The sequence below is a fragment of the Bos taurus genome, chromosome 20 (genome assembly GCF_002263795.3).
Source record: "Bos taurus isolate L1 Dominette 01449 registration number 42190680 breed Hereford chromosome 20, ARS-UCD2.0, whole genome shotgun sequence".
Classification (NCBI taxonomy): domain Eukaryota; kingdom Metazoa; phylum Chordata; class Mammalia; order Artiodactyla; family Bovidae; genus Bos; species Bos taurus.
Genome location: NC_037347.1, coordinates 8,564,914 through 8,592,251, shown reverse-complemented (window position 1 = coordinate 8,592,251; position 27,338 = coordinate 8,564,914). Strand labels below are relative to the sequence as shown.

The window sequence follows — 27,338 nt, the reverse complement described above, 5'->3', positions numbered from 1 at the left end:
TACCAGGCTCCTCTGTCCATGGGATTTTCCAGGCAAGAGTACTGGAGTGGGGTGCCATTGCCTTCTCCAATATTGATACTAATACAGTCAAAACAACATTACCATTAAATAAGGATCTTTTTTTCCCTCACCTATTTAACCCTGTCCTAGTGCTCAGATCCCTGGAATTTACTGATCTGTTTATCACCTCTATATGTTGACCTTTTCCAGAATGTCAGATAAATGGGATCCTATAAGATACAACTTTTTCAGACTGGATTCTTTTGCCCTAGGAATATTAGATATGCATTTAAGATTTATTCATATTGTTGCATGACTCCATAGTTCATTCCTTTTTTGGCAGTAAAGAGTATCACTGTATAGATGTCCCACAGTTTACTTATTTACCTATTGAAGGATATTTTGCTTGCTGCTTCTTTTAGGTGATTATGAATAAAGCAGCTTAATAACATTTGTGTGCAGGTTTTTGTGGGAAAATAGTTTTACTATCAAGTGGGTGAATACCTAGGAGTGTGATTGCTGGATTTCTGGGAGGATCTTTCATTTTAATTGCCCCTTTTCTGTCACTTTTCTTCTGATACTACCCTCCCCCCACCAACCACCTCTGGCAACTACTAATCTTTTCTCCATTTCTATAAACTTGTCATATCAGTAATGTTATTTAAGTGGAATTGTATTGTATGTAACCTTTTCAGATGGACATTTTTTCACTCAGCACCCTTTTCTGGAGATTATTCCAGATTGTTGCATGTATAAATAGTTCCTTCCTTTTTATTGCTGAACAGTATTCCACGATGTAGGTATACCAAAGTCTGTTCACTTATTGTGGGATATTTAGTTGTTTCCAATTTTTGACTATTAGAAATGCTACTTTGAACAATTGTATACAGGTCTTTGTGTACATAAAGTTTTCTTTTGACACTGGTATTTTTCTTTCTGAAGTCTATTTTATTAGTATCTAATAGTGAAATAGTCACTGTCATTTTTATTTTTTAAATGAATATTTCCTGGTGTATATACTTTTTCATTTTCCTTTCAACCTACCCCTTTTTGTTTATTTGAAGTGAGTTTCTTATGGGTAGCATATGGGTCATGTTTTTTTAATCCATCCTGTCAGTCTGTCTTTTGATATATATGTGTATAGTATATTAATATGTAATGTAATTATTGACATGTTGGGGTTTGTCTGCCATTTAATTTTTTGTTTTTGTTCTTACCTGTCTTTGAATTTTGTTTTCTTTTTCCTACTTTTCTGTGGGTTATTTGAACCTTTTGTTTTTAGAATTTCACTTGGATTTATAGTTTGGTTTTTTTGTTTCTTTTCTGAAGCATATCACTTTGTATATCATTTTAGATGGTTACTGTGGGTCACTCTCCAGTCTCTTCAGATGGATGTTTTTGTTTATTTTGACCAGAGTTTATTGATGTAATTTGCAGGAGGTTGATTCAAAGCAGTTTATTTGGTCTTATAGAAAACAGCTCTGTATTATTTTAAATTAGTACATTGTATAGTATAGTGTATTGTAAACAAATTTTAAAATAGGGTAAGTAGCAGATCCCACATAGAACCTCTAGGAGATTAAATATCTGCTATATTTATAGGGTATCAAGCATACAAATAAAGTATTTTGAAAAAAACTTTTTCATTCTGATTTTTAATGAATCCACATTTGGCAAGGTTTCTTTAAAGTATCATTTGCATATTATTTGCACTTTAAGTATTATTTGCACATTAGCAAGCAACATACAGAACTCAAAGAAAGTGCTCTACTTCTGGGGTCATAACTACATCACTTGTCATCTTTTTGTCTATGGAATCTGCTCTTTACCTTATATTAGATATTTCACTTCTAAACTTTAATCCAGTCTGTTAACTCACTGCTAGCTACATTAGGGAGAAGGCAATGGCACCCCACTCCAGTACTCTTGCCTGGAAAATCCCATGAATGGGGGAGCCTGGTAGGCTGCAGTCCATGGGATCACGAAGAGTCGGACACGACTGAGCGACTTCACTTTCACTTTTCCCTTTCATGCATTGGAGAAGGAAATGGCAACCCACTCCAGTGTTCTTGCCTGGAGAATCCCAGGACGGGGAATTCTGGTGGGCTGCCGTCTATGGGGTCGCACAGAGTCAGACACGACTGAAGCGACTTAGCAGCAGCAGCAGCAGGTACATTAGAATCTAACAGGCACAGCACAAGGTTTATACAGTTATAACTTGGAAGCTGAAACTGTGTAAACCTTGTGCTGTGCCTCTTAGATTAGCAATCCCTCATGTTTCTCTTGATGAGCTTCAACCAGTGATTGGAGGAAGACTGGGAAACTTTACCAGGAGAAATGATATAGGCTGTCCTCTGCATGCATGCTCAGTCGTATCCGACTGTGTGACCCCATGGACTGTGTGTAGCCCACCAGGCTCCTCTGTCCATGGAATTTTCCAACCAAGAATATTTATGTTTGTTGCCATTTCCTACTCCAGGGATCTTCCCCACCCAGGGACTGAACTTGTGTCTCCTGCATTAGCAGGCAGATTTCTTTATCACTATATCACCTGGGAAGGCCATTGGCTGTCCAGTTACATACAACTGGTAAACCCTGGTTTTTCTTGGCAGTCCTTTTTTCCTCCCCATTTTCAAAAACTTTTAATTTGGAAATATAGTCTAACCTCAAAAAATACATATACAAGAGTAAACTAGTACAAAGAACACTTGTATACCTTTAACATTTTACTACATTTGCATACGTACATGTGTTTTTAATATTTTTCAGATCCATTTGAGCATACATTTTATAGTCTTTAGCCTAACTACAAAAGCGTTTTTAGAGAAGTGACCCTTCTGTATCCCTTCTGCTTCATTGCCCTTCCTTCTTTGGAACCAGCTTTATTTTATTTATCTGTTCAGTATTTTTTTTAATAAAGATAAACATATCTATATGTTAAATTTTAAATTTCCCCATCTTTCTTACTTAAAAGGTAGTATACTATATATGTTCTCTTGTACTTGTTTTTTTCAGTTAGCAGTATTTCCTGGAGGTCTCTACATATCAGTTCATAAAAACTTCTCATCTTTTTTGTTTTTAAATACCTGCATAGTACTTAATTTTGTGTATACACCTATAATTTATTCATCTATACTTGGACACGTTGTGCTTTCCAAAATTGTGAGTTACAGATAACCTTATTGCATGTATATTTTTAAATTCTTGGGGGGTATATCTTCAGAATAAATTCCTAGAAAAGGAACTCTTGGGTAGAAGAATAAGCATGTAAATATTTTTATTAGATACTGCTGTTTTTCTCTCTGTGTGAATTGTACTATTTTGTATTTATACCAGCACAATATAAAAGTACATTTCTTCACAGCTTTGCCAACAGAGTATATTTTCAAACTTGAATTTTTATCCAGTCTCATGGGTAAAAGATGGTATTTTAGTATAGTTGAAATTTTCTTGGTAGTCTTTTATTTATTTGTTTTGTAATTTTGATATGTATTTCCATGTACTCAAGCTGTCAGTCCTCTGATTTTACCTCCTCTCTTCCATGATACACACAATCCCATGCTTTTATTTCTTCATTTTGAAGATTTGGGTGAAAAGTTGGTTGTTCGCAGAACTGCTGGCATGCCTAGTGGAACACCTGTTCTCTTCCTTTCCGTGTGTATCCTGTTTGGTTTGCAGTGCTCTTCTCTTTTAGACATCTTAAGTATGGAGTATCATTAGAAGCTAACTAAAAAGACATAATTTCCCATAGTGTTAGTAATTTTGTTAATCTCTTGATATTTGATAAATTATAGTAAAATCCCTCAGTAATAGTTAAATTGAGACTGTTTTGATAACCTTTACTGTTTTTGCAGTTGAAGCCATTGTTAAAGTTGTTTTCTTTCCCCATAGAACATTCCTGATGTGGATGAAGAAGGCTATAGTATAAAACCAGAAGCAAATCAGAATGATATCCTTTTACCATCTGGGTATTCTTGTGGATTGTGTTGGCATATATAAGTAGACAGTTATAACAAAATAATCTATTGTTTAATAAAGACTTTAATTTTTAATTGTAATAAAATGTGCCTCTGTGTTCTTTATTTGATATGTTATGAATAAGTTAGTAGTTATATTTCTGGTAAAATCCATCTTACCTTTTAAAGTTTTTTGTTCCTTTTTATCAATGTGTGAAAAACTGGTTGTGCACTAAGATAATGTAAAAACTCGATTCTTTAACCAATACTCACATACCAAAGAGAACCATTTCTACTCATCTAGTGATTCTGATTCTGAAGATGAAGAACCAAAGAAGTATCGGATAGAAATCAAACCTGTGCATCCAAACAACTCACATCACACAATGGCTTCCTTGGATGAATTAAAAGTGTCTATAGGAAATATAACACTCTCCCCAGCAGTATCTGTAAGTAAGAAAATAAGCAAGTTTCCACTCACTATATAGAAGCCTTTGGGTTTTGTTTAGTAGCTTATCTACCTGTGTCTGGATAGTTTCTAGTGAAGTCACTCAGTCGTGTCCAACTCTTTGTGACCCCGTGGACTGTAGCCTACCAGGCTCCTCTGTCCATGGGATTTTCCAGGCAAGAGTACTGGAGTGGGTTGCCATTTCCTTCTCCAGGGGATCTTCCCAACACAGGGATTGAACCTGGGTCAAAGGACTAACAAAAATTAAAAATCACTTAGTGAAAGAAAGTGAAGTCGCTCAATCGTGTCCGACTCTTTCTGACTCCATGGACTGTAGCCTACCAGGCTTCTCCTTCCATGGGATTTTCCAGGCAAGAGTACCGGAGTGGGTTGCCATTTCCTTTGCCAGGGAATCTTCCCAATCAAGAGATCGAACCTGGGTCTCCTGCATTATAGGCAGCCGCTTTACCCTCAAAATCACTTAGTAATAGTTAATTTAAGCATGTTGGATGAGGAAATAATTTATTATATTTTTAGCTTTATTGAGTATACAGTTTATAATCTTTATACAGGCAAATGAGTTTGTGAGTTTGGCTTAGTTTTGTTTCCTTTTGAATGTGTTTTAAGTGAAAGCATGGAAAATACACTATTTTTGCCATTGATGTATTTTATAAATACTACTATATGTCTCAGGCAGAATTTTGTAAACTACAGTATTAACCTTTTCCTCATCTGATGTTAAAGTCTTTCATCCATTTTTTGGGTTTGGTTTTTTTTTTTGGTAAGCTTTATTGTAAAAGGGAATTCCATTAAAATGAATCTCATGATTAAATTGTATCTTCTTTTTTTTCCTGTCACTGTAATTAATGGTTGTTTTCCATAATTTTCATACTGGAAAAGGCACAGATAAGAATTCTTAGTTGATAGTGATTAATTCCTCAATTCTGAGATACTGAACGATAGGTTTTGAGACAGAAAAACAATCAACATAATGGATCTTTCTAATGATGTCATACTTTTAAATTCAGAAATGTTAAACTGTGGGGAATAAAAGTATGTCTTAGAATGTCAAGTTAGTTTATCTGTACATACTTATTGTGGTTGATATTAAACTTACTGTTCTTGATAATGGAGAATAAAAATTCTCGCCATTTTGTATTATTATTTAATTGCAGATTTAAGTAGTTTATATGTATTTGTTGGAAAAAGTGTTTTTCTCCCAGTGTCATCAGTTCAGTTCAGTTTAGTCATTCAGTCATGTCTGACTCTTTGCAACCCCATGGACTGCAGTATGCCAGGCTTCCCTGTCATCACCAACTCCTGGAGCTTGCTCTAATTCATGTCCATTGAGTCAGTGATGCCATCCAACCATCTCATCCTCTGTCATCCCCTTCTCCTCCCACCTTCAATCATTCCCAGCATTAGGATCTTTTCCAGTGATTCAGTTCTTCGCATCAGGTGGTCAAAATATTGGAGTTTCAGCTTCAGCAATCAGTTCTTCCAATGAATATTCAGGACTGATTTCCTTTACACTTTTAGAATTTGAGAACTGTTTTTTCCACCAAAAAGATATTTCTGAAGTGAGGTTTTATTCTACCATTGTTATTAATACCAAGGTTAAATCATGGTGCATATATATATGAAGTAGGAAGTTGTAAAGCCATTAAAAAGTTTTATTGTGTAAGAGCATAAATAATTTAAAATATATATGTAAATAAAAGCCTAGAGGAAATAAAATATTAATCATCTTTGGGTAGGGAGATAATTGATGCTTTGTGCTATTTTCTTTTTTTTAAAAGGAATGTATTGATTTCATACTCAGAAAATAAGTAATAATCAGAAAAATTAATTATTAATATCAGGTTTGAAAAGAGGCTCTTGAGAGTATATTTTGTTGCCTAGTTTGCTTATCTAGCTTAAATTGTTTTTTCCCCCAACAGTGTATGTCTTTTAAGTATATATATATAGATTTTAGATACAATTAAGAAGGGAATAGACAGATTGTTAGAGCATAAAAATATATTTCAAACTCTGAAATGAATACTGTGGTTTTTCTTTTTCCTTTTTTTAACACTGTTTTTCTTTTTCTTTCCATGTACTACTAGAGACACAGCCCAGTAAGTGCAAAATTTTATATTTTTATTTATTGACCTAAAAAATCATTGTATATTTAAGCATTGATTTTCAAAATATTTGCTTTTAGATTAGCAAGTCATAGTATCTTGCTGTAGATACTAGTATTTTAAAACATTTCATTTTATTGAATTATTTAAAGGTACACATGTTATTTTTGATTATAAAACAAAAGGTTTTTTCTGTAATCTCTTTAGCTAAATACAGTTTATAATTGAGCAAATATATGAAAAACTTAAAATTATGTTCTCAGTGTTAACATTTTATCAAGTAATTGTATTACAAACATTAAATTATTTGTTTGATGGCACTTGGTTTTTGCATTTCTATTTTAGGTGCAGATGAATCGGAATTCATCTAGTAAGTTTGACATTTAAATTGGTTATTTTAAGTCTATTAAAATTTATTAGAGAATTTGCTAAGCTTGTAGCCTAACATACGTAGTTGTAGGAATGGTCTTTGCTAATCATTAACCATGACAACAGACTATAGAAGTATACCTATTTTGCAACAGAAGACAATTTATGTGTATTATTTCTTTTAGTTTTAAGATGTGCTTTAAGCTTTAATACATGACTACCACATTTTTCATAAATCAGCAAAACCAAAGAGCAGCTTCTGATTAAGCTTATAAAACAGTTAAACTATCATAACTCTTCATGAAGCAGAAGGCGCTTCTGAGTTTTAGCTTGGTCTTTAAGTCATATCACATTTATAGTTTCTATTATAAAGTTTCTAGTATAGTAACTTAAATTATACTACAAATGATTTGGGGATGGTAACATCATTTGCAGAATCATGAGTTAAACATAACAGGAATCGAACCAGGGTCTCCTGCATTGCAGGCAGATTTTTTACCAGCTGAGCTATCAGGGAAGCCCAAATATAGCGCACATTGTGGGAAAAACAGAGCTGAGCAGCCCACACCAAAGTTACGCAGTTTTGTGAACAGTGCCTAATAAAAACCATGACATCAGTCGTAATTAAAAATTCTAGCACAGTTCAAAAGACCTATTCTTAGTAAATACCAAACTAAAAGTAAGATTTCATTAATACTTTTAAAAAATAAATGGTAAGTAGCTTGTTGATAGGGGATAGGAAAAAGAGTATAAACTCAGTTTCAGCAACTGAGTTATGAAGATGAGGGCAAAGTGCAGAAAGATAAAGAACACCACAGTAAACACTTTGAGGCAAAACATATGGCTGAGAAAAGCCAAATGGGAGAATGTGATATGAATGGGCATTATGTACAATGTGGAATTATTCCACATTTGTTATTGTTTAGTCGCTAAGTAGTATCCAACTCTTCTGTAACCCCATGGGCCCACGAGATTCCTTTGTCCATGGGATTCTTATCCAGGCAAGAATACTAGAGGGGTTTCCCATTTCCTTCTCCAGGGGATCTTCCCAACCCAGGGATTGAACCTGTTGCCTCCTGCATTGGCAAGTGGATTCTTTACCACTGAGTCACCAGGGAAGCCTGTTATTCCTCACAGTTTGCTGTGATTACCCATGCTGATGTGTTCTGCATTCATCAGCTATTCTTGGTGATGCAAAACATTAAGGTGCAGTGAAAATTGCTTATGAACCAACAGAACTTTTGCTTTACTGATGCTGTTCCCCCAGGTACCAGTTGCTTATGAAATGATTCATGTTACAAATGCAGAAGGTAGAAAAATAGACTATCTCATAAAGAGACTATTGTTCCAGTTTGTTACAAAAATTTTATTTTTAAAAATAAGGTGTTCTTCAAGAGTTAGTATCTACTTTTGGTCAATAAAATAATCACTAATAATATCTTAGAGCTTGAAAAGTGCTTTCATGATTCATCAGTTAAAATTATTGAGTAGTACATACGCTTTTAAACATCTGTTCTGATTTTTAGAGTTGCATCCCATATTTTTTTATGAACAGCAGTTTAACAAATATGATGGTTTAGTTGACTCAAGTTATTTCTTATCAAAGATACTAGAGATAAAGGTTCAGCAGAAATTCAGCTCTTATTTTAATATTCTTAAATGGTAGAAAATTTGTAAAAGGATTGTTTTCCTTTTCTTCGTGTGTGTGTGTGTTATTATCAGAATTTAAAAGTTGATCTGTGTGTAGTAGTTCTCTTTACATTAAAATATTTTATTGGATTAATTTTTTCATAATATTTCAACTTTTTAACTAGGTGAAGAGTTAACAAAATCAAAGCCGTCTGCTGCATCCAATGAGTAAGTTTTACGTTCAAAATCTTTTGTAAATGACTTTATTTTTTAGAGAAATTTTAGGTTCACAGCAAAATTGAGTGGAAGGTACAGAGGTTTTTGCATATACGCTTTGCCTCCACATATGCCAAACCTCCCCTGCTATCAGAGTCCACCACCAGAGGAGCATAGTTACAATTGATGAACCTCTGTTGACAAATTGTTAACACCCCCAAAGTCCATGGTTTACATTAGGATTCACTCTTGGTGTTGTATGTATCCTGTGAGTTTTGACAAATGGATAATGACATGTGTCCACCATTATAGTATCGTACAGAATAATTTCACTGCCCTAAAAATCCTGTGTCTTCTACCTATTTAATCCTTTCCTCCCCACTACATTTAAATTTTAAGTATCCTTTTTTTCTTCCTAGAGAGTTTTACTTTCTCTGTAGTTTTAACTCTAGAAGACTGTTTATATTCATCCCATTTCCTAAGCTGTGAAATGTCAGAGTTTTTAGATGTTTTAAATTATTTCTCATTTGACAGTATTTATTTCTATGATAATTAGAAAAACATTCATTCCACTGTATTTGGCTTTGGGATCCTCACTGCTTTTGTAAGTAAATGATAGTATCCCAAAGTCATGCACGTCTATTTGTTTTTAACTCTAGTTTACATTGGCGTGTAGCTGATTACCAGTGTTGTGACAGTTTCAGGTGGAGAGCAAGGGACTCAGCTACACATGTACATGTATCCTTTCTCCCCCCGACTCCCCTCCTGTCCAGGCTGCCACATAACCCTGAGCAGAGTTCCCTGTGCTGCACAGTAGGACACTGGTTATTCATTTTAAATACAGCAGCGTGCATGTCTATATTTCAACTAGTTATTCTCATGGAAATTCTCTCACTTTTCCTTCAATTTTGACTTTGTAAAGTAGACTGTATACTTTATGAACCTCAAAACGAAATGTTTCAATTAAGTTGATAAAGGAGAGAAGACGTGTTGCCAGTTGTTCTTAAAAAGAAAAAATATTTTAAGCCAGTGTTGCATGGGTTTTTTCCCTCACTTCTATATTAGTAAGAATACTTTAAATATTTATTGCATGAGTAAAAGTAGACTTAATTAAATGGATAGTTTGAAATGGAAACTTCCGAAGCTAAGCACTAATTGAGCACACCAGTGGTATTCATTTGATTTTTCATTTTTAAAGATAAGTTGTTTAGTGTTTTAAGACTGTTTTCAGGAATCATTTATACAATTATGATTCTGTACTTTATCATAAGTGTGTTTCCATATGGGTACCTGTTGAGATATTAGATCTCCACTTATAAGTGATTGTAATATTTTATTATCGTGGGCCTGTTTTCTCAGATTTCTAAAAAATATTTTAAATAATGGTAGTTTGATACATTAAATTATTTTAAAGTGGGGATCAATTTTATTTTTTTGCATAAATACAATTTTTATTTGTCAAGAATATCTCAGTAAATTTGGGAAAATTAGTTTAAAAAGGGGTACAAAGGTCAGGTGTTCAGAATAGAGATTAAGCATCTTAAAAGGGGTATGACTAAAATGAAAAAGAGAAACATTTATATAAAAGTTTGTATTAAAGTGAAGAGCCAAGATTGAAATCCTGAGAGTAACTAGTTTGGAGGATTCCAAAGGTTAGTGGAGGAAAATCTTTGGTTATGCAGCACATGGAGGTTTCTGAAACGAAAATGTTCATGCTCTTGATTTTGCAGTTAGTCTTGGTAACCTCTCATAAAAAGGCATGTATGACCCATACATCCAGTGGCCCAGGCAGGGATTACCGAGGGAGAAATTCTGCCTGTTTATGATTTACTACAGTGGTCAGACCGTTGAAGTTTGTAGCGTCATTTATATACATAGGGCTTAAGCCACCACCCTGTACTTAAAAGATACTTTTTAAAAAGTCCTTTACCCCCTTTCTTCATCAACTTACAAAATTTCTATTTGATTTCATGTCACTTAAGAAATTTCTGTCCAAGACTGGGTTCTAGATGTGAATTTCACAAATCTGACACTGCCATAGAGTTAGCTCCGTGAGTTTAGGCAGCTCTTTTAGACTCCCCATGCTGCTTTTCATTTGTAAAACTGAAATTAATTTCCATTCTGGCAGCTCCTATGATTATTAGAATATAACAAGATTTAATTTGTAGGGATTAAACTATTCTCACTTAAGAACTTTACATAATGTTATTGTAGGGTTCTGTTTATAGCAGTTAATACAGTTTATTAAACCTATTTACCTGCTAATTAAGTTCTTCATATATTCAACTGGCAGAACATCCAGTTCTTTGATCATATATATTGCTGTTGTAGTTCTTTCTATGAAATGTATTCCTAGATTTTATAACTAATAAAATGCTCATTTGCTAAAATGCTTCTTTTTAAAATGTTGTGATAGGAAAGGGACCAGTGATTTACTTGCTTGGGACCCCCTGTTTGGACCATCTCTTGATTCATCGTCTTCAGCTTCATTAACTTCATCATCGTCATCAGGTAAATATATTTATTTTTTTAAACTGCAGCAGTTATTTTTTCTAACTGATTTATCCATTATTTCAATGTTGTACTTCACTATCAAAAATTTAACTTGTCCTCTGATCATATTGCCATATAAAAGTAATTGTGTACTGATTTGTTAATTTACATTAAAGACCATATGTCTTTAAAGTAAAAATTCATCAAAAACCAACTTTTTTTCCCTTTGTATATCACTGCACAAATAATAATTTTTAGTATTCAACTGTGTGTTAATATAGATGTGTGTTATTGTGTTAATATAACTAGTGTATGTTATATATAACTAGTAATATATAAGATGTGTGTTAATATAACTAGTCCATTCTTGATGTACATTCAAATTGCATCCAATTTTTATTGTTATGGACATTAATAGATAAAACAGATTTTGTCCACACGTCTCATATCTTTATAATAATTTATCAGTACAAGATTTAGGAGTCACAAGGTATGCCCCTTGATGGCTTATTGCCAAACTGCTTTCCAGAAAGGCTTCAGCACTTCCCAAGAAGTGCATGAAAAGAACTTAATGAATGCATTTTAGTTAGTCTTCTGGAAAGAATATATTAAATTCCTCTTTTCTTCAAAATATAAAATCCCATTAGTCAACAATCAAAGCATGTTTAATAAAACCGCTTGTTCAAAAACAGAAAATAAAATCACTTTAAGTTGATCTTCAAACTTCTTTGGGATTTCAGAAATGCCATACAGTATTTAGAGTTAAGGAAGTGTTGCATGAAGTCCTTTTTATTGTCAGTATTTTATATATGAAAAAATTAAAGTTCAGAGATGATCAGGAACTTCTCTAACACCGTATAACTAGGAAATGAGGCATAGATTCAAACCTGGATTTTACTAATTCCAAAATCTTCATTCAATTCATCATACTCTGGCAGATAAAACAGTAAGTTACACTGAAACACTTTGCTACAAATACTAAAATAAACACTAGTATTTCCAGTTGGATTGTTTAGAAACTAATGTTTTTTAGTTCTAGAAATTACGTGGATTTTAGGCAACCTTAACTGAAAAATTGAGAATTTTGAAGAGTAAGAATCAGTCGTTAGATAATTGAACATATTCTGAAGTGGCATTATAGCCTTTCTCATTTGGCTTTTGTTTACTGTTCAGTTTTAGGAAACTAATCTTACTAATGGATCTTATAAGTAAAATAATTGTATAGGAAAAACTGAAGTTGTATTAAGGTCTTAATCAAAATTCTCACATTGTCTGTTCTCACAGAGGTTTCCGCCATACAGAAATTTCTTCATAATTCCACCATTGTTTCTGTTTTCTTTAGCACGATCTCTCTCTTTTCAAAAAATTGCTCTTTTCCTCTTGCTACCGTCTAAAGAATGTTTTGCCCATATTCCTTTCAACTTCAGGTAAAACAAAAAAATGATACTTTAGTTGTCATTTGATGTTGAGTGGGTTGGGAGTGATAAAACTTTGTTTTTGCTTATTTTAAAATTTATTTTGATACGCTTTTTAAAACCTTCCTATTAAGTCTAAAAAATACTATATTATTTTCCCTTCAAAGAATGTTAGTGTTGTTGAAAAGAGTTATTCTGCTGTGCAATAATTATTATTAGGTCTTCACCCATAATTATTATTAGGTCTTCACCTGGACAGGATATAATTATTGATAAAACTGATGAATACATTATGATGATTCTATTTCATAAGACTGGCTGTAAGTGAAATTATTAAATAGGCATTTTGTCTTAAATTTCCTTCCACCTCTTTTTGCAGTACATGTCTCCCTTATTTTAACATTGTCTACACCATTAACCCATTTTCACGTTAGAATGGGCCAGGTTGTCAGATTATTCCCTCCTCTCTTTTGTCCCCTCCAGAATGTTAATTCATTAATGACTCCATCTCAACTAAACTAGTCTAAGAAAATAATTCCTATCAGTTAGTAACTGATACATTAAACCTTTCAGTGTTTGTATTTAAAAAACATGCTTGGAGCTTGGTACAGAAGTGTTTTCAGTTGCTTTTTCTACCATATAGATGTTATATATGTATAACTTACATACAAATTTATATATAATAAAAACATGTATATAAAGTTTAATATAAATATCTCATACCTGCTTCCCCTTTGATAAGTGCTAGTATAGACCATCTCAACTCCAACACTGATTTCGCCTGTCTTACTCCCTGTGACAGTTTTAAGTTTTATTGCTTGTTGAGGAACACAGTACCCAGCACCATCACTTTGACACCTTGTCAAATCTTTTAGACTTTTACGGACTCTTAGCATTACCTTTTGCTCCTCTGGGAAAAAAAAAGAATAATTCTGGCTTTATATATTTTGGGGCCTTAAATTTAGTTTCTTATTCTTGTAATTATTTTCTGCGATGAATATAAAGTTTGAGCTCCTTATCTTGTTCCATGTATTATTAAAATTTTCTGTTTTTGAGTAATTAAAATAATACTACCTGAAATAAGAACTATTTGCCTATATAGATTTATATTTTAATTTTAGAATTTTCTTGTTGCTTCTAGTTTTCAGTTGCTTTCTTCTGTTGCTGTTGTTCTTAATGAACAAAATAGGAACTCCGCTTTTCTCTCCCAGATTGATTTGTCTGGGCGTGTGATAATTCAGTGTTAACTTGAAACCAGGTCAGATTTGGGGTCTAGAAAACCCATCACCAGACTATTCCACCAACCCTCTCTGCTCTCCTGCTGTGATGACGCCACCAGGGAGCATAAAAAATTTTCTTTTGCTTCATGGTTGCAAAGTTGGTGGATTTCCTTTACTGAGGAACTTGTTAAAATTACTAGTGGAGCCCAGAAGGCACTCGAGATTGCCTTGTAAAGCTGAATGAAAATACTTTCAGGTTCTCTGGTGCTTTGGATAGATTTGTTTATAATTTATGTATTATAACTTATAACTAATAGATTAATTTGTAACGGTGAAGACAATGAATATTGCTGTTAGTTTTTCTCAAAAAGCAAATTCTGATTATTCGAAGAAGTGGAACTTGACACTCCTACCAGGCTTGGATTGAATCCGTCTAAATGCCACTTGTTCTGTATTCACGTGTTAATACCTCTGCTATGTTAAGCCCTCTCACAAGCGTGAAGTAGCTTGAGTGTTGGTCACTGCTGGTTTTGTTGATAATGAACACATCTTTAAAGTAAATGTGTCATCGCACAAGGAAGTATTCCAGCCCTCAGGTTATTTCACATTTTTTCCAGCGTTCAGCTTACAGTAAGGGGGCAGCATGAAAGAACCGGTGCTGACTGGAAGATGGCAGCTGCTAAACTTAATTTCTCATCAGGGTTCTACTGTTTTCTTCAGGCAGCCTGAACTGTGCTTGCATCTTTTATCTCTCCATGTGATCTGCTTTCTAGATAATTCTGTGCCCCCATGCATTTGCTTTCACTCCTATGTAACTGCCTTTTTCTTTGGGTCTCTTCCTACCACCTCCACGCTCCCTTTTACTCCTCCATTGCTGACTAAGAGTTCTCAGCTCTACTGTTTATTTTTCTGTGTGCGTACTCAGGCACTTTCTTATATTTTTAGCTTGGAGCGTTGTAAATGTACAGAAGTTACTGAGATACATTCTTCAATCTAAATTACAGACCCACTTCTTAGAGTGGACCAAAGGAATTTGAAGGGCCTTTTAATTAAGGATTATTTAAATGTATTTGCTTCCATTCTACATTCTTGCTTTGATTATGCTAATACGTGTGTAACTTTTGATAATATACGCTTGAACTTTATTCATTAATTTCTGTCATGCTGAGAGTTATTTTTAATTAGGACTACTAAGATTTGTATTTCTGATTTTTAAAACTGCAACATTTGCAAATAGTGGTGAAAAACATTGAACACTAAATTTATGTAGGATTTAGGAAGTTAATATATAATTTTCTGTGTTTGCCAAAAATTAATTATAGTGATTTGGGGAGGGTTTTTGTAAACTAATAAGATATTTTGATTGTCACCAAAAAATGGCACAGTGTGGTTCAACTTAAAAGTGAGATTACAAGTTTAATTAAGGTAGATATTTTATTTAGAGTTCATGTTTTTACTTTGAAGATGTTGCTTCAAAGGCTTGTTCTTACATAAGTGTAAAGTACAAATATTGGCAAGAAACTAAAGACCTTAGGCCTTAAATTAGTTTACTTTTACCTTCTTATTAGGTTTAATTTTTATATGTATAAATAATTGAAGCTAATATAATTTATAATTGTCAGTTTTATTGAAAACTTAATTTTTTTCAGGAATATTATTGGTAACTCTGAGAAAGTCATATTTGATAGACTCCCAGCATTTCACAAATAGCCATAATTACATTTGAAAGAAAAAGAACTTCTGAAAAATGAGCTTTGAATCCTAATGATTCCTCTGTCATGGAATGTTTTTATCTAAGGATTGCTATGTATTAATGGTTTTCTTCAAATCCTCTTTTTCCACCCACCAGCCAGGCCCACAACTCCTCTTTCTGTAGGCACCATTGTCCCACCTCCAAGGCCTGCTTCCAGACCAAAGCTTACTTCAGGCAAACTCTGTGGGATTAATGAAATAGTATGTACTCAGTTTTCTTTTTCATTATAACTGTTTTGATTTAATATGCAAATGATATTTTTCTGTATGTTCCTTTACTGCTAAATCCTTGGCATTTTCTACTTAAGTCTTCACAGTATAGAAAAATTTTCCCTGCTTTACTTCATCTTTTACTTGCCAGTTTAATTGCCAGAATTAAATTTCTAAGTGTCAAGCTTAATCTTTTCCCCTGATACACATCTGCAGTGTTACCCCATAATCCATGTATTGAATGTTTTAGCTGAAGTAAAACAGAACAGATTGAAGGAAAGAAGACTAGTTTGGGAGAGTCTGACTGAATAGAACCCAAATAACTGGGGACAGAAAGTGTCTTTCACCTCTTTGTATCTAGTACCCATGACTTGACATGTAGTAGGCACTAAGTAGGGAGAAGGTGATGGCACCCCACTCCAGTACTCTTGCCTGGAGAATCCCATGGACGGAGGAGCCTGGTGGGCTGCAGTCCATGGGGTCACTAAGAGTCGGACACGACTGAGCAACTTCACTTTCTCTTCACTTTCATGCATTGGAGGAGGAAATGGCAACCCACTCCAGTGTTCTTGCCTGGAGAATCCCAGGAACGGGGGAGCCTGGTGGGCTGCTGTCTGTGGGATCGCACAGAGTCGGACACGACTGAAGTGACTTAGCAGCAGCAGCAGGCACTAACTAAATACTTAATTCACATAACTTTATAAACAGGAAAGGGTTGTTTTTAATTAAGCTCAGTATTCCATATTTTAAAGATGAAACACCTCAGGAAGTGTTGGTAATGTATTATTGGAACAGTTAGGAATTTGGAAGGAAAAAATCCATTCACCAAGTAAAAGATAAATGGATTAGAATCATATTTTTTGTATTTGTTTTTAACCAGAAAACTGGAGAGACAATAGAATTAAGATTTTCTCCTCTGAATGGGGCAAACTTTTCTCAGTAAGGAGGCATTACAATGAATTATAAGGAAAATGTAGACAGGTTTATAAATGCCAAAAGTGAAGCAATATTTAGGAAGAAAATACTTGCTTCAAATGAAAAAAAGAGTTAGTGAAAACTCAGATAATACTAAGACCTCCTCAAACTAAATCAGGCAAAGCTAATATAGACAGCTCGTAAGACAGAAATGCCAGTTTTGTTTTTATCTATAGCATTAGCTAAAATATTTAAAAATTTATTATTTTTCCTTCTCCTAAGGTTCATCGATTCATTGCTGGCAAGAGTGCAGAAAAATATTCTCTTATATTATTATAGGCAATGGGGTAAATTGAGTTACCCAAATAGGAAGCAGTTTGGCATTATGTATGAAAAGCTTTCATACTGTTTAATAATTTAGCTTCTGAGAATATATCTTAAGTACGCTTTTTAAAATACAGAAAAAGTTTTATATACATTACAGAAAAAGTTTTATATACAAAGATTCTCTTGACAGGATTATTTTAAAATAGCCTTTTCAGCTCTATGGTATCTAATTGTGAGTTTTAAGAAACACAATAAATTTGGTTTATTAATAGTATGTTAAAACTAATCTTACTTGATACCTAAAAATATTTTCTGATAACTGGGGGATTGTTTGAGCATTTTGGTAAATGACATTTCGTTTTTAAGCCCAGGCCATTCAGCCCACCTGTAACTTCTAATACCAGCCCACCTCCTGCTGCTCCATTAGCACGGGCAGAAAGTTCTTCCTCTATCTCATCTTCTGCTTCACTAAGTGCTGCCAATACTCCAACTGTAGGTAAGTAAGTATCACAGATTGCATGCAAAAGTTAATGTCCAAAATATGATCAGGTTGATTGATGGTAGTAAAGTTTTAACATTTGACATTTTGGTTTTTGGAAACACACCTGGCATTATCAAACTAATAATGATAGTTCCTTTTCTTTTTCACATTTTATATTATCTGAATAGAGAATTTTAATCATGATTAGCACTGTTAAGAATGCATCAAACTTATAAATTTTTGACCAATATAAATATAATTGAAGGCAGAATATGATGCAGTACTTTCTACTGTGAATTGATATTTGCATTCCTAAAAAAATTTGTTTTAAAAAGCAGTTGACTCTGAAAGAAAGAGGGCTTTGTGCTTGCAGTGTGATCCTTGGACCTGCAGCATCTGTCTGTATCACCTGGAAACTTAATAGAAATGCAGTCCTTTTAAGTTAGAAACTGTGAAGTGGGGCTAGCAGTCCTTGAATAGGCCTTCCAGGCCATTCTGATGCATCTTAAGTTTCAGAATCCCAACTCTAATTAAGCTGATTTAATTATACCCAATTTGATTTGTCAAAACTCAGAAGAAATGCATCTTCTGTGTGTATCCAATATAAAAATTGCATGAGTGGTACAGGCTGAGAAAAATGATTTGATTTCTAAATGTCTGAACATGGTGTTACTATTTTATTTTATATACCTTTGTGAACAGACTGTTTTTCCCATGTTTTAACTTTATGTGAATAATATATTCAATAAGTATTTCTGTTTGCTGTAATGGGCACTTTCTTTTTATATTTTGTTTGCATATGTGGTTTTCTTACTTTTTATTTCCATAGAATCTGTGTTTTACTCATAAAGAACATAGGTGGGTCCTGTTAGAAATCAAGCAGGTCTGAGTTACTAAAATTGCTTTAGTCCTTTCCCATTACCTAGATAGTTCATAAGGTTTTCTGTTTGTAAAGGAAACTTTAATTTTGATTAAGTTGGAAAATATTTATCGTTTTAGCCAGTGCTGGCAATAGGAGAATCAAAGTAGGTGGCATTGATGGTACAGGCATGCAGGAGGATGTAATGTGGACTTTGTGCAAGAGTTTCTTTAAATCTATCTAAAATGTTCTCTCTCTCTCTATTGTGATATTTATTCAGCTCTGTGTTCAGATTTAAGTTTTTGCTTCTTGTTCTTGAAAGTATTTTCTTTTCCTGCAATATTTTGTTTTATTTAAATATGATAGAAGATGATAATTTGATTGGGACACTCTGTGAAATTGAAAAGCACAGTGAAACTTCACAAGGTATTGTATTGAAAGCAGATGTATGTGTTGACTAATGATCCTAAAGTATATCTAAAATACTGTTACCCAATTTTTCCTTTTCCAGCAATGTATAGTGTTTAAGAAATCAAGAATAACTCTGAGGTTTAACTGTCTCAATTTTGTACTAATTATGTCCAGTTTCTATACAGGATCTATTAATGATACTGGATAAATTATAAAAATATACAGTATTTTTGCATTATCTTCCATCCCCCTGCTCTTCTTTCCTCTCTATTAAGATATAACAACAAATATTACTCTGGGGCTATCAGAAGCAGAGAAAAACTGATTAGGAAAGAACCAGAAAGATTATATCAGTGTAAAGAAAACTATAATATAAAGACATCCAAAGCAAAGGCTGTCACACAATAACCACTCATACAGTGAGCTGAAGTTAGAGGTGCAGAGGCGGGAAGTAGTTGGATTAAGCACCTGTTTTTCACTTCTGAGCTGAAAGGAATTCCACAAAAATCTATTCATTGATTGTTACAAAGGTAGATACTCTTTATTTCAGCTTTCTCTGTCTGCACTTTCAAAACACGTACAGTGTTTAAATATGCAACAGTTAAGTCAGAATTAGAATGCATATTATCCTTAAAAAGAATATCCAAGGAATTATTTCTATACAGTGAGTTATTCTGAGTAATAATGCATATTATCCTTAAAAAGAATATCCAAGGAATTATTTCTATACAGTGAGTTATTCTGAATAATACAGTACACATTTAGACTTTTAGGGACTTAAGTAAATATTTCCTATGTCATACATTTTAAGTATGCATATACAATATGGCCTTGGGAGCAAAAATGGAAAATACAAAGGAGGATATGCAAAAATGTTAAGTAGATTTTGAGTTTTTACCTAACTCTCCAGTATTTTTTCCTTCTCACCAGTATTTCAATAACAGGCTTTACAATTTATGGGGAAACTATTTCAAGAACTCTCATTTTATATGCCTAAATTGGGTAATTGAAAAGAATAACTTTGTAGGTTCTTTTGATTTTTAATGTCAGAGCAGTAGCAGACATTAATGTTACCCCTGACTGTGTGTAAATACTCACTTGTGTAGATTATTTAAGGGAAAAGATTAATTTCATATTTAGGAAAACATAATTTTCTCTAATAACATATTACTATAGCCTTCCTCTTTCTCTGAAAATATGCTTTCCTGAATTTCTAGTGACTCTCTAGTTTAGAACAAGATATTTTTTAAAAAATTGAACTAATTTAGATTTACAAAGAAATTTTCCCACTGCATGAACATGTGATTGCATAGTTGTAATCACATATCCTAGAAACTACTGCCTCTCAAGCCCTTCATTTAATTATCTCTCGCCTCATTTTGAATTCCTGTCAAGTCATTTGTATCTTCAATCCAGGATTCACAGTGTTCAGTGATCTTGCAGAATGAAAAACACAATCATGTTTCTTTTAAACGTTTCAGTGGCTTTTAGTGCCAGAGGAATAAAATTAAAGGTCCTTCGTGTCCTGTCTGGGTCATAAACACTTCTTCAGACACATTTTCATGTCCTTTCATCACTCAGCCTATCACCCACAAAGTATGTTTCTGATTTGCAAAAAAACTCCTTGTGGTTCAAAAAGGCACCATTTCTTCCATGCCTCTTTGGCAAAGTGTCTGGCATATATTAGTGCTTAGTAAATAGTAGCTGTTGTGATTTTGGGAATACATTTTAATACTGAGTTTATTTTCGTATGAAATTTTAAGTTGTCTTGTTAGGGAGGATTTACTTTCCCAGTGACCTAGAAATAGCAGTTCCTGTTTCTGTGTATTTTTAATCACGGAGCCCTTTTTTTAAATTATGAAGAACCTTCTAAATCAGAATTTATCAAAATCTTTAACATTACAAAATCTTCCTGTCCTCTAAAGGTAAGAAAGCTCTTTCTCATTGTTTGTAGGATACTAAGTTTAGTTGCAAGGCAAATAAAACTGATTTTTGTCAGAATTAATATTGTGGGTATCACGAAGTAACTCATGTTGAAATAAACATATCTGGTGGCTGTGAACATTGTATAATGTTTACATAACAAAAACATACATTCCAGTTTCAGAGCTATGTGTTGATCTAGGTTATTTTTTTCTTTAAGAATGAATAATTACTCTATAGACTTATTTTTACAAAATTGCATCGTAAATCATATGTTAAAAGAAATGTTCCACTTTCCAATCAGTAACAGTAATGGTAGGCATAAATGAAAAGAGTACATTTGTAAAGAAAAAAAAAGGCAGTGTGCTATTTGAACGGATTTTTCTGTCATGAAGTAAACCAGATACTTTGTTTAGGTTTTTAAAATACACATGCATTGAATTTGTTTACATTTTGTTATGCTTTTAAAACATGTATGATTTGTCTCTAAAGCTATCTTACTAAGTGAACTTTATGTCAGGAATGTTACACCCAAATGATGTTATTAGTCATATTTCAAGGAAAGATAATATGGGAATATAGTACAAGCATTAGACAAAGAAGAGGTAAAAGAGAATTATAGCAACCCACTCCAGTGTTCCTGCCTGGAAAATCCCATGGACAGAGGATCCTGGCAGGCTATAATGCATAGGGTTGCAAAGAATCAGACGTGACTGAGCATGTGTGCGTGTGCACACGCACGCACACACACGTACATACACAGCGGTAAGGAGTACATGATCACATTACATTGCTCATTTAGAAGTACCGAATGGAGAGCGATACCTTAAGTAGAAAAATCTCAGGGTAGAACCTGAGAGAATTTAATATCTGAGTGGTTTTGAAGCCATATTTTAGTAACTTCAGCTCTTCATGTGAAGAGCTTTTTCCCCTCTGACATTCCTTAACCCACCCCTTCTGTGTCATTCCATTAAAAGTCAGTGTGACATGTTTTCTTGACTTTTTATTTGTCCAATTTGTTTTATGCTGTTTTTTAACCAGATTTATACTTGGGGCATCTTTGAAACCAGAAATAGAGTTAATTTTGACAAGCTAACATTTTGACTCTACTCTGTCTTGGTATTCAATAGATATCTTTCTATAGGATTAACAAATGACTTATATTTATTCTAGGTGTGTCACGAGGTCCCAGTCCTGTCAGCCTTGGAAATCAAGACACCCTGCCTGTGGCAATTGCCCTCACAGAATCTGTTAATGCCTACTTTAAAGGGGCAGATCCCACCAAGTTAGTTTTTCAAAGATGTGTGTGTGTGTGTGTGTGTGTGTGTGTGTGTGTGTGTGTTGCAGGGCACAGGGGACTTGGTAAATTTTGAGAGTTATCTTTTGATTCTCTATAGGCTAGGGTTTTCTATTACTTGTTTACTTGCTTTTTGCTACCAAATATAGTCATTTAGAGATTGTCTTTCAGATATAAGAAACCACTATAATCAGAGTGTTGGCTTTTTTCTAGTTTATGTACCTTTTTGGCCAGGTTTTATGACCAGTGTGACATATCTGTTGTTTAACACATCTGTAGAACAGGATTGTGGCAGCTGACCTAGATGGGGATAGAATTCTGAATCTTCACCTAATGTATATCTTTGGTGAAAGTGTGATTTTTGCAAGAACGACCTACAGTGTATATCTATTTACAGCAGACTCTTGAAGGATTAGTTTAGCCTCTTACTTTTAAGAAAATGATCTTTGGGTAAATGATCACTCATTTATTTTTCATGTATAACATTCATTCATTAAATATTTTAGTGCAAGACTAGTATAAGTTTGCATTGTTGTGAAAGAAAGTTTATTAGTTTTCTCTTGAGATAATGTAAGCTCTCTAGAGAAGAACTTTTGTTTACTAAAGTATCCTCAGCACTTATAACAGAATCTTACACATGGTAAGTGTGCAAATATTTTATGAATGAATGTGTGTTGAATGAATAATGTTACTTATGAAAAGTAGAGGTATTGATAATATGCTATGAAGCAAAACCAGGTTAAGGGGATAAACAGTTAACAACAGTCAGCTACTATTTTAGATAAAATGATCAGAGAAAACTTTTTTAGGTTGATTTAAGTAGATGTGTGAAAGACACTGAGGGAAGAGCATTAACTAAAGACACATAACTTGAGTGAAAAGCGTTCCAGGCGGTGTAAGGGACTGAGGTAGAAGCACACTTGAAATATTCAAGAAACAGCAGAAAGAACCATGTCACTGAGTAGAAGTAAACAAGGAGGAAGGTAGCCACGCTAAGTCCACAGGCGGAACAGATCAAGTTGGGTATTGCAGACCATGATAGCCAGGTTGGAATTCATTCTGGGTGAGGTGGGAAGCAAGTCGAGACTTTGAGTAGAGAAGTGATGAGGTTACTAACCTATATTTTTGAAGTAGCACTCTGCCTGCTATATGGAGAATAAACTAGAAGGAGCCAGAGTAGATGCAGAGAGAAAGGGTTAACCACTGAAGTCCAGGTGAGAAATGATGGTTATTTGTATAAGGGTATTAGCAGAGGAGATGGTGAGTGGTAATGGGAGTTTTGAATATATTTTGAAAAGAGAGCTGGCAAGATTGTTGAGTGTGTAGATTGCCAAATTTAAGACACCTTAGTGGAGATGTTGACGGTAGTTGAATACATAATTCTGGAGTTAGGGAGATAGGTTCAGATTAGGGAGAAAATATTTGGAAGTTATTAGTTTGTACATGACACTTTAAACTGGGGGCATTAGGGTGTAAAGAAGAGATCTGATGAGAACTAAATCCTGGCAAAAACAGGAAGCTAAGAATGATCAGCAGTGGAGTTTGGGACAGCAAGCAATATGAGAGGTGGGGAGAGAACCAATAGAGCAGTATCCCAGAAACTGTGAATAAACTCTCATGAAAGCAGGCATCAGGTCAAGAAAAATTGATTACTGACATTATAGAGGTCATTAATGACCTTCACAAGAGCAGCTCTAGTAGACTGGTGGAGATGAAAGCCTGCTTCAGGGGAGCTCAGGAGCAGGAGATGATGCAAATACAGACAGCTGTATTCAGAGAGAGCAAATGTTAGGCAGTTCTTTTAGGATAGTTTGCTCTAAGTAAGAGCAGAGAAAGTGGGCGGTAGCAGGAGAGAAATCAGAGGAGGCTTTTATTTATTTTAGTTTTTGTGTTTTTTAAAGATAATAGGCATTTCAGTATGCATGTGGGAAAAATCTAATATTTATGGAAAAAATCGAACCTGCAGGAAAGGGGACAATTGCATGAGTGAAATTCTTCAGTATGAGATGTGCTTCAGGACAGAAGTGACAGGATTAACCTTAGGTGCATAGACTTACTATCTCTTGAAGTAGGAGGGAAGGCAGAAATATAGATGCCTTCAGCCTAAGGGACATTTAGGATTTTAGCAGTGAGACTGTGAGGAAGTTCTTTTCTCATTTTATTTCCTTCATAAAATTTAAAGGAAAGTCATTGACTGCAGGTGGAGGGGGTGATATTTTACAGGTTAAAGGAGAAAGTAAGTATGAAAAGAGCTAGGGAATGTAGTCGAATATCCTATACCAATACTAAGGGGGTCCAATTGAGAGTTCTGGCTGTATAGTTATATGTTTTTTCTAGTCACGTTGAGCCATGTAGAAGGGGGTGAGGATCTGGATTTGGTTAAGACTTTCGCCAAGCAAGCATAGTCAAGTGAGAGAGAACCAACGGGTGGGTTATACAAAGGAGTGTGCATAATGATGGACCATGAAGTCTCAGGCTGGGGAACTGAGGATATGAAGGGAAGGGAGAATGAAGATTAGTGGAAAAGCTAGAAGGAACATGGACTATGGAGGGTTTTGATGAAGTTGGGGATGCAGTACTAGATGGAATGATTTAGAAACGTAGGAGGTGACAATCTGATCCGTGGGGAGTCAGACTGAGATGATAGCGGGGCTTAAGTGTGGCTGAGGTAGGCTGGGAGGCAGGATCCAGAAGGTAAGGGGCTGAAGAACTAGGTGACCAAAGTACTGAGAAGATTTATCTGTGTGGATATTGAAATCACTAAAAATTTATGACAGGAGTAGTGGTACAGAAACAGATTGACAGTGAGTCAGGAGCTTAAATTTTCAGGAAACGAAATGTTGAAAATGATTTGAAGGGTTCTGATAGAGAGTAGTATAATCTGATGGTTTTTCAAAAGAAGGTGGTTCTTCTTTCAAAAGAACGTTTTTCAGAAGGAGGAAAGAATATACAGTTGTGAGAAGCAGTGAGAAGCAAGGCACCTGCCACTGCCACCACCAGGCCCAGCACTTTGTAGGGTTTGGAGGGAAAACAGCTACAGCTGGAGATAGTGTTTCCAGGGAAGCAGTGGCCTTAGGAGACCGCCAGCGGATGGTTTGAGCAAACATTATCAGTGTGCTTCCATTTGTGTTTGGAATTTAATTCCAGGAAAGACTGGTGTTAGATGAATATGTCATTTCACAATTAATCATTTTTTATTAAGAAATAATTCATCCATAATTATAAAATGCTGTATATATAAATAAAGCCCTTTTTAAACTAAATATGCTTTAAATGGAGATTTAAATGCCTTATTTATAAACTTAAAATTTTTCACAATCTCCACTTTTAGGTGTATTGTGAAGATCACTGGTGACATGACAATATCATTTCCAAGTGGAGTTATTAAAGTCTTCACCAGTAATCCATCTCCAGCTGTGCTCTGCTTCAGGGTGAAAAATATCAGCAGACTAGAACAAATTCTTCCAAATGCACAACTTGTGTTCAGGTTTGTGTACTTTTATTTTGAAGGTGAAATTCCTTTTTAAGAAAATTTTATTTCTTCTTTGAAGCAATAATAGTTCAGTTTGAAGATAGTACCAAAATTATTATGATTAATTAGGCTTCTGCTGTCTTTGTTTTATGCGTGCCGATGGTGGTAATAGTTATTGTTAAATCCTTCTCTGCTGTACACCTTCTCATCTTTTAGGTAGCCTTCTACTGTGTACCATTCTTTATCCCCTAACTTTAATTTTTTCTATCCTATCTTTTGGTTCATTTCTACTAGTCTTTCCCAAGTCACCAAATTACTACAGACAGGCAGATAAAAAAGATAAATAAAATAATGAAAATATTTCTTACACATACAGTGATCCATCACAGTGTGATTCTAACACAAAAGATTTCTGGATGAACATGCAAGCTGTTACTGTCTACCTCAAGAAGCTATCAGAGCAAAATCCAGCTGCTTCTTACTATAATGTAGATGTATTAAAGTATCAGGTAAGTGTCATATCATTAATAAAATATTAAAATACTTTAATATTCAATTAAAATATTAGCAAATAGAATATTGCATATCATTAAATAACATGTCATAGCCAAAATGAAGTTCATTTGAGCAATGCAAAGGTATTTCAAACTTTAAAAATCTTTTCATAAGCTTATGGAGATTTTGACCAATTTGATCAAATTCACCACCTATTACCAATTAAAATACTCTGTAACTATAAATATATGAATATGTCCTTCATCTGAAAAGACTAGCATATCAATCTTAATAATGAAATACCTAAAGCATTGAAAGAAGTGGCAAAGATACCTATTATTCCTATTAGTATGTAAGATTTTTCTGGATGTGTTAGTATAGTTCAGTTCAGTCACTCAGCTGAACTGAAAAGTGTCCAACTCTTTGCGACCTCATGAATTGCAGCACGCCAGGCCTGTCTGTCTATCACCAACTCCCGGAGTTCACTCAGATTCACGTCCATTGATTCGGTGATGCCATCCAGCCATCTCATCCTCTGTCGTTCCCTTCTCCTCCTGCCCCCAATCCCTCCCAGCATCAGAGTCTTTTCCAGTGAGTCAACTCTTTGCATGAGGTGGCCAAAGTATTGGAGTTTCAGCTTTAGCATCAGTCCTTCAAAAGAACACCCAGGACTGATCTCCTAGAATGGAGTGGTTGGATCTCCGTGCAGTCCAAGGGACTCAATCTCAAGAGTCTTCTCCAACACCACAGTACAAAAGCATCAATTCTTTGGTGCTTAGCTTTCTTCACAGTCCAACTCTCACATCCATACATGACTACTGGAAAAACCATAGCCTTGACTAGACGGACCTTTGTTGGCAAAGTTATGTCTCTGCTTTTTAATATGCTATCTAGGTTGGTCATAACTTTCCTTCCAAGAAGTAAGCATTTTAATTTCATGGCTGCAGTTACCATCTGCAGTGATTTTGGAGCCCCCAAAAATAAAGTCTGACAGTTTCCACTGTTTTCCCATCTATTTCCCACGAAGTGATGGTTAGACAAGAGAATTAAGAATTGGTGGTAAATTTGGTAAAGAACCAAAGTTATCAGTACAGGTGATATATTTCTGAATATATCAAGAGATATATTGATATCAATATATCTCAAAAGAATCAACTTAAAAACTGATGTAGGAGAATTTAGCAAAGTGGTCATTTAAAAATTAATATTAAAATTAATAGCTTTCAAAATAACCATTTAGGAAAACTAATGGAGAAAAATATTCACATCAAAAAAAAATAATAATAATTAGAGCTGGAGACAGTGTCCAAGGTGTTAACACAGGAAG

The 27,338-nt window shown here is 34.3% G+C and overlaps 1 protein-coding gene across 2 annotated transcripts in view; it reads left to right on the top strand.

Annotated features, from left to right (window-relative positions):
* FCHO2 (FCH and mu domain containing endocytic adaptor 2) overlaps positions 1-27,338 on the top strand; it is a 126,118-nt gene that overhangs the window by 81,578 nt on the left and 17,202 nt on the right. The window contains exons 11-21 of one of the 2 annotated variants that reach the window (XM_059878778.1): positions 3,892-3,952; positions 4,233-4,405; positions 6,510-6,521; positions 6,873-6,897; positions 8,711-8,753; positions 11,158-11,252; positions 15,719-15,822; positions 17,440-17,569; positions 21,921-22,032; positions 25,376-25,531; positions 25,893-26,025. In XM_059878778.1, coding sequence (XP_059734761.1) covers positions 3,892-3,952; positions 4,233-4,405; positions 6,510-6,521; positions 6,873-6,897; positions 8,711-8,753; positions 11,158-11,252; positions 15,719-15,822; positions 17,440-17,569; positions 21,921-22,032; positions 25,376-25,531; positions 25,893-26,025 — 1,044 coding nt within the window. Of the gene's footprint in view, positions 1-3,891; positions 3,953-4,229; positions 4,406-6,509; positions 6,522-6,872; positions 6,898-8,710; positions 8,754-11,157; positions 11,253-15,718; positions 15,823-17,439; positions 17,570-21,920; positions 22,033-25,375; positions 25,532-25,892; positions 26,026-27,338 lie in introns of both variants that reach the window. The other variant, NM_001098119.2, reaches the window with a different exon arrangement.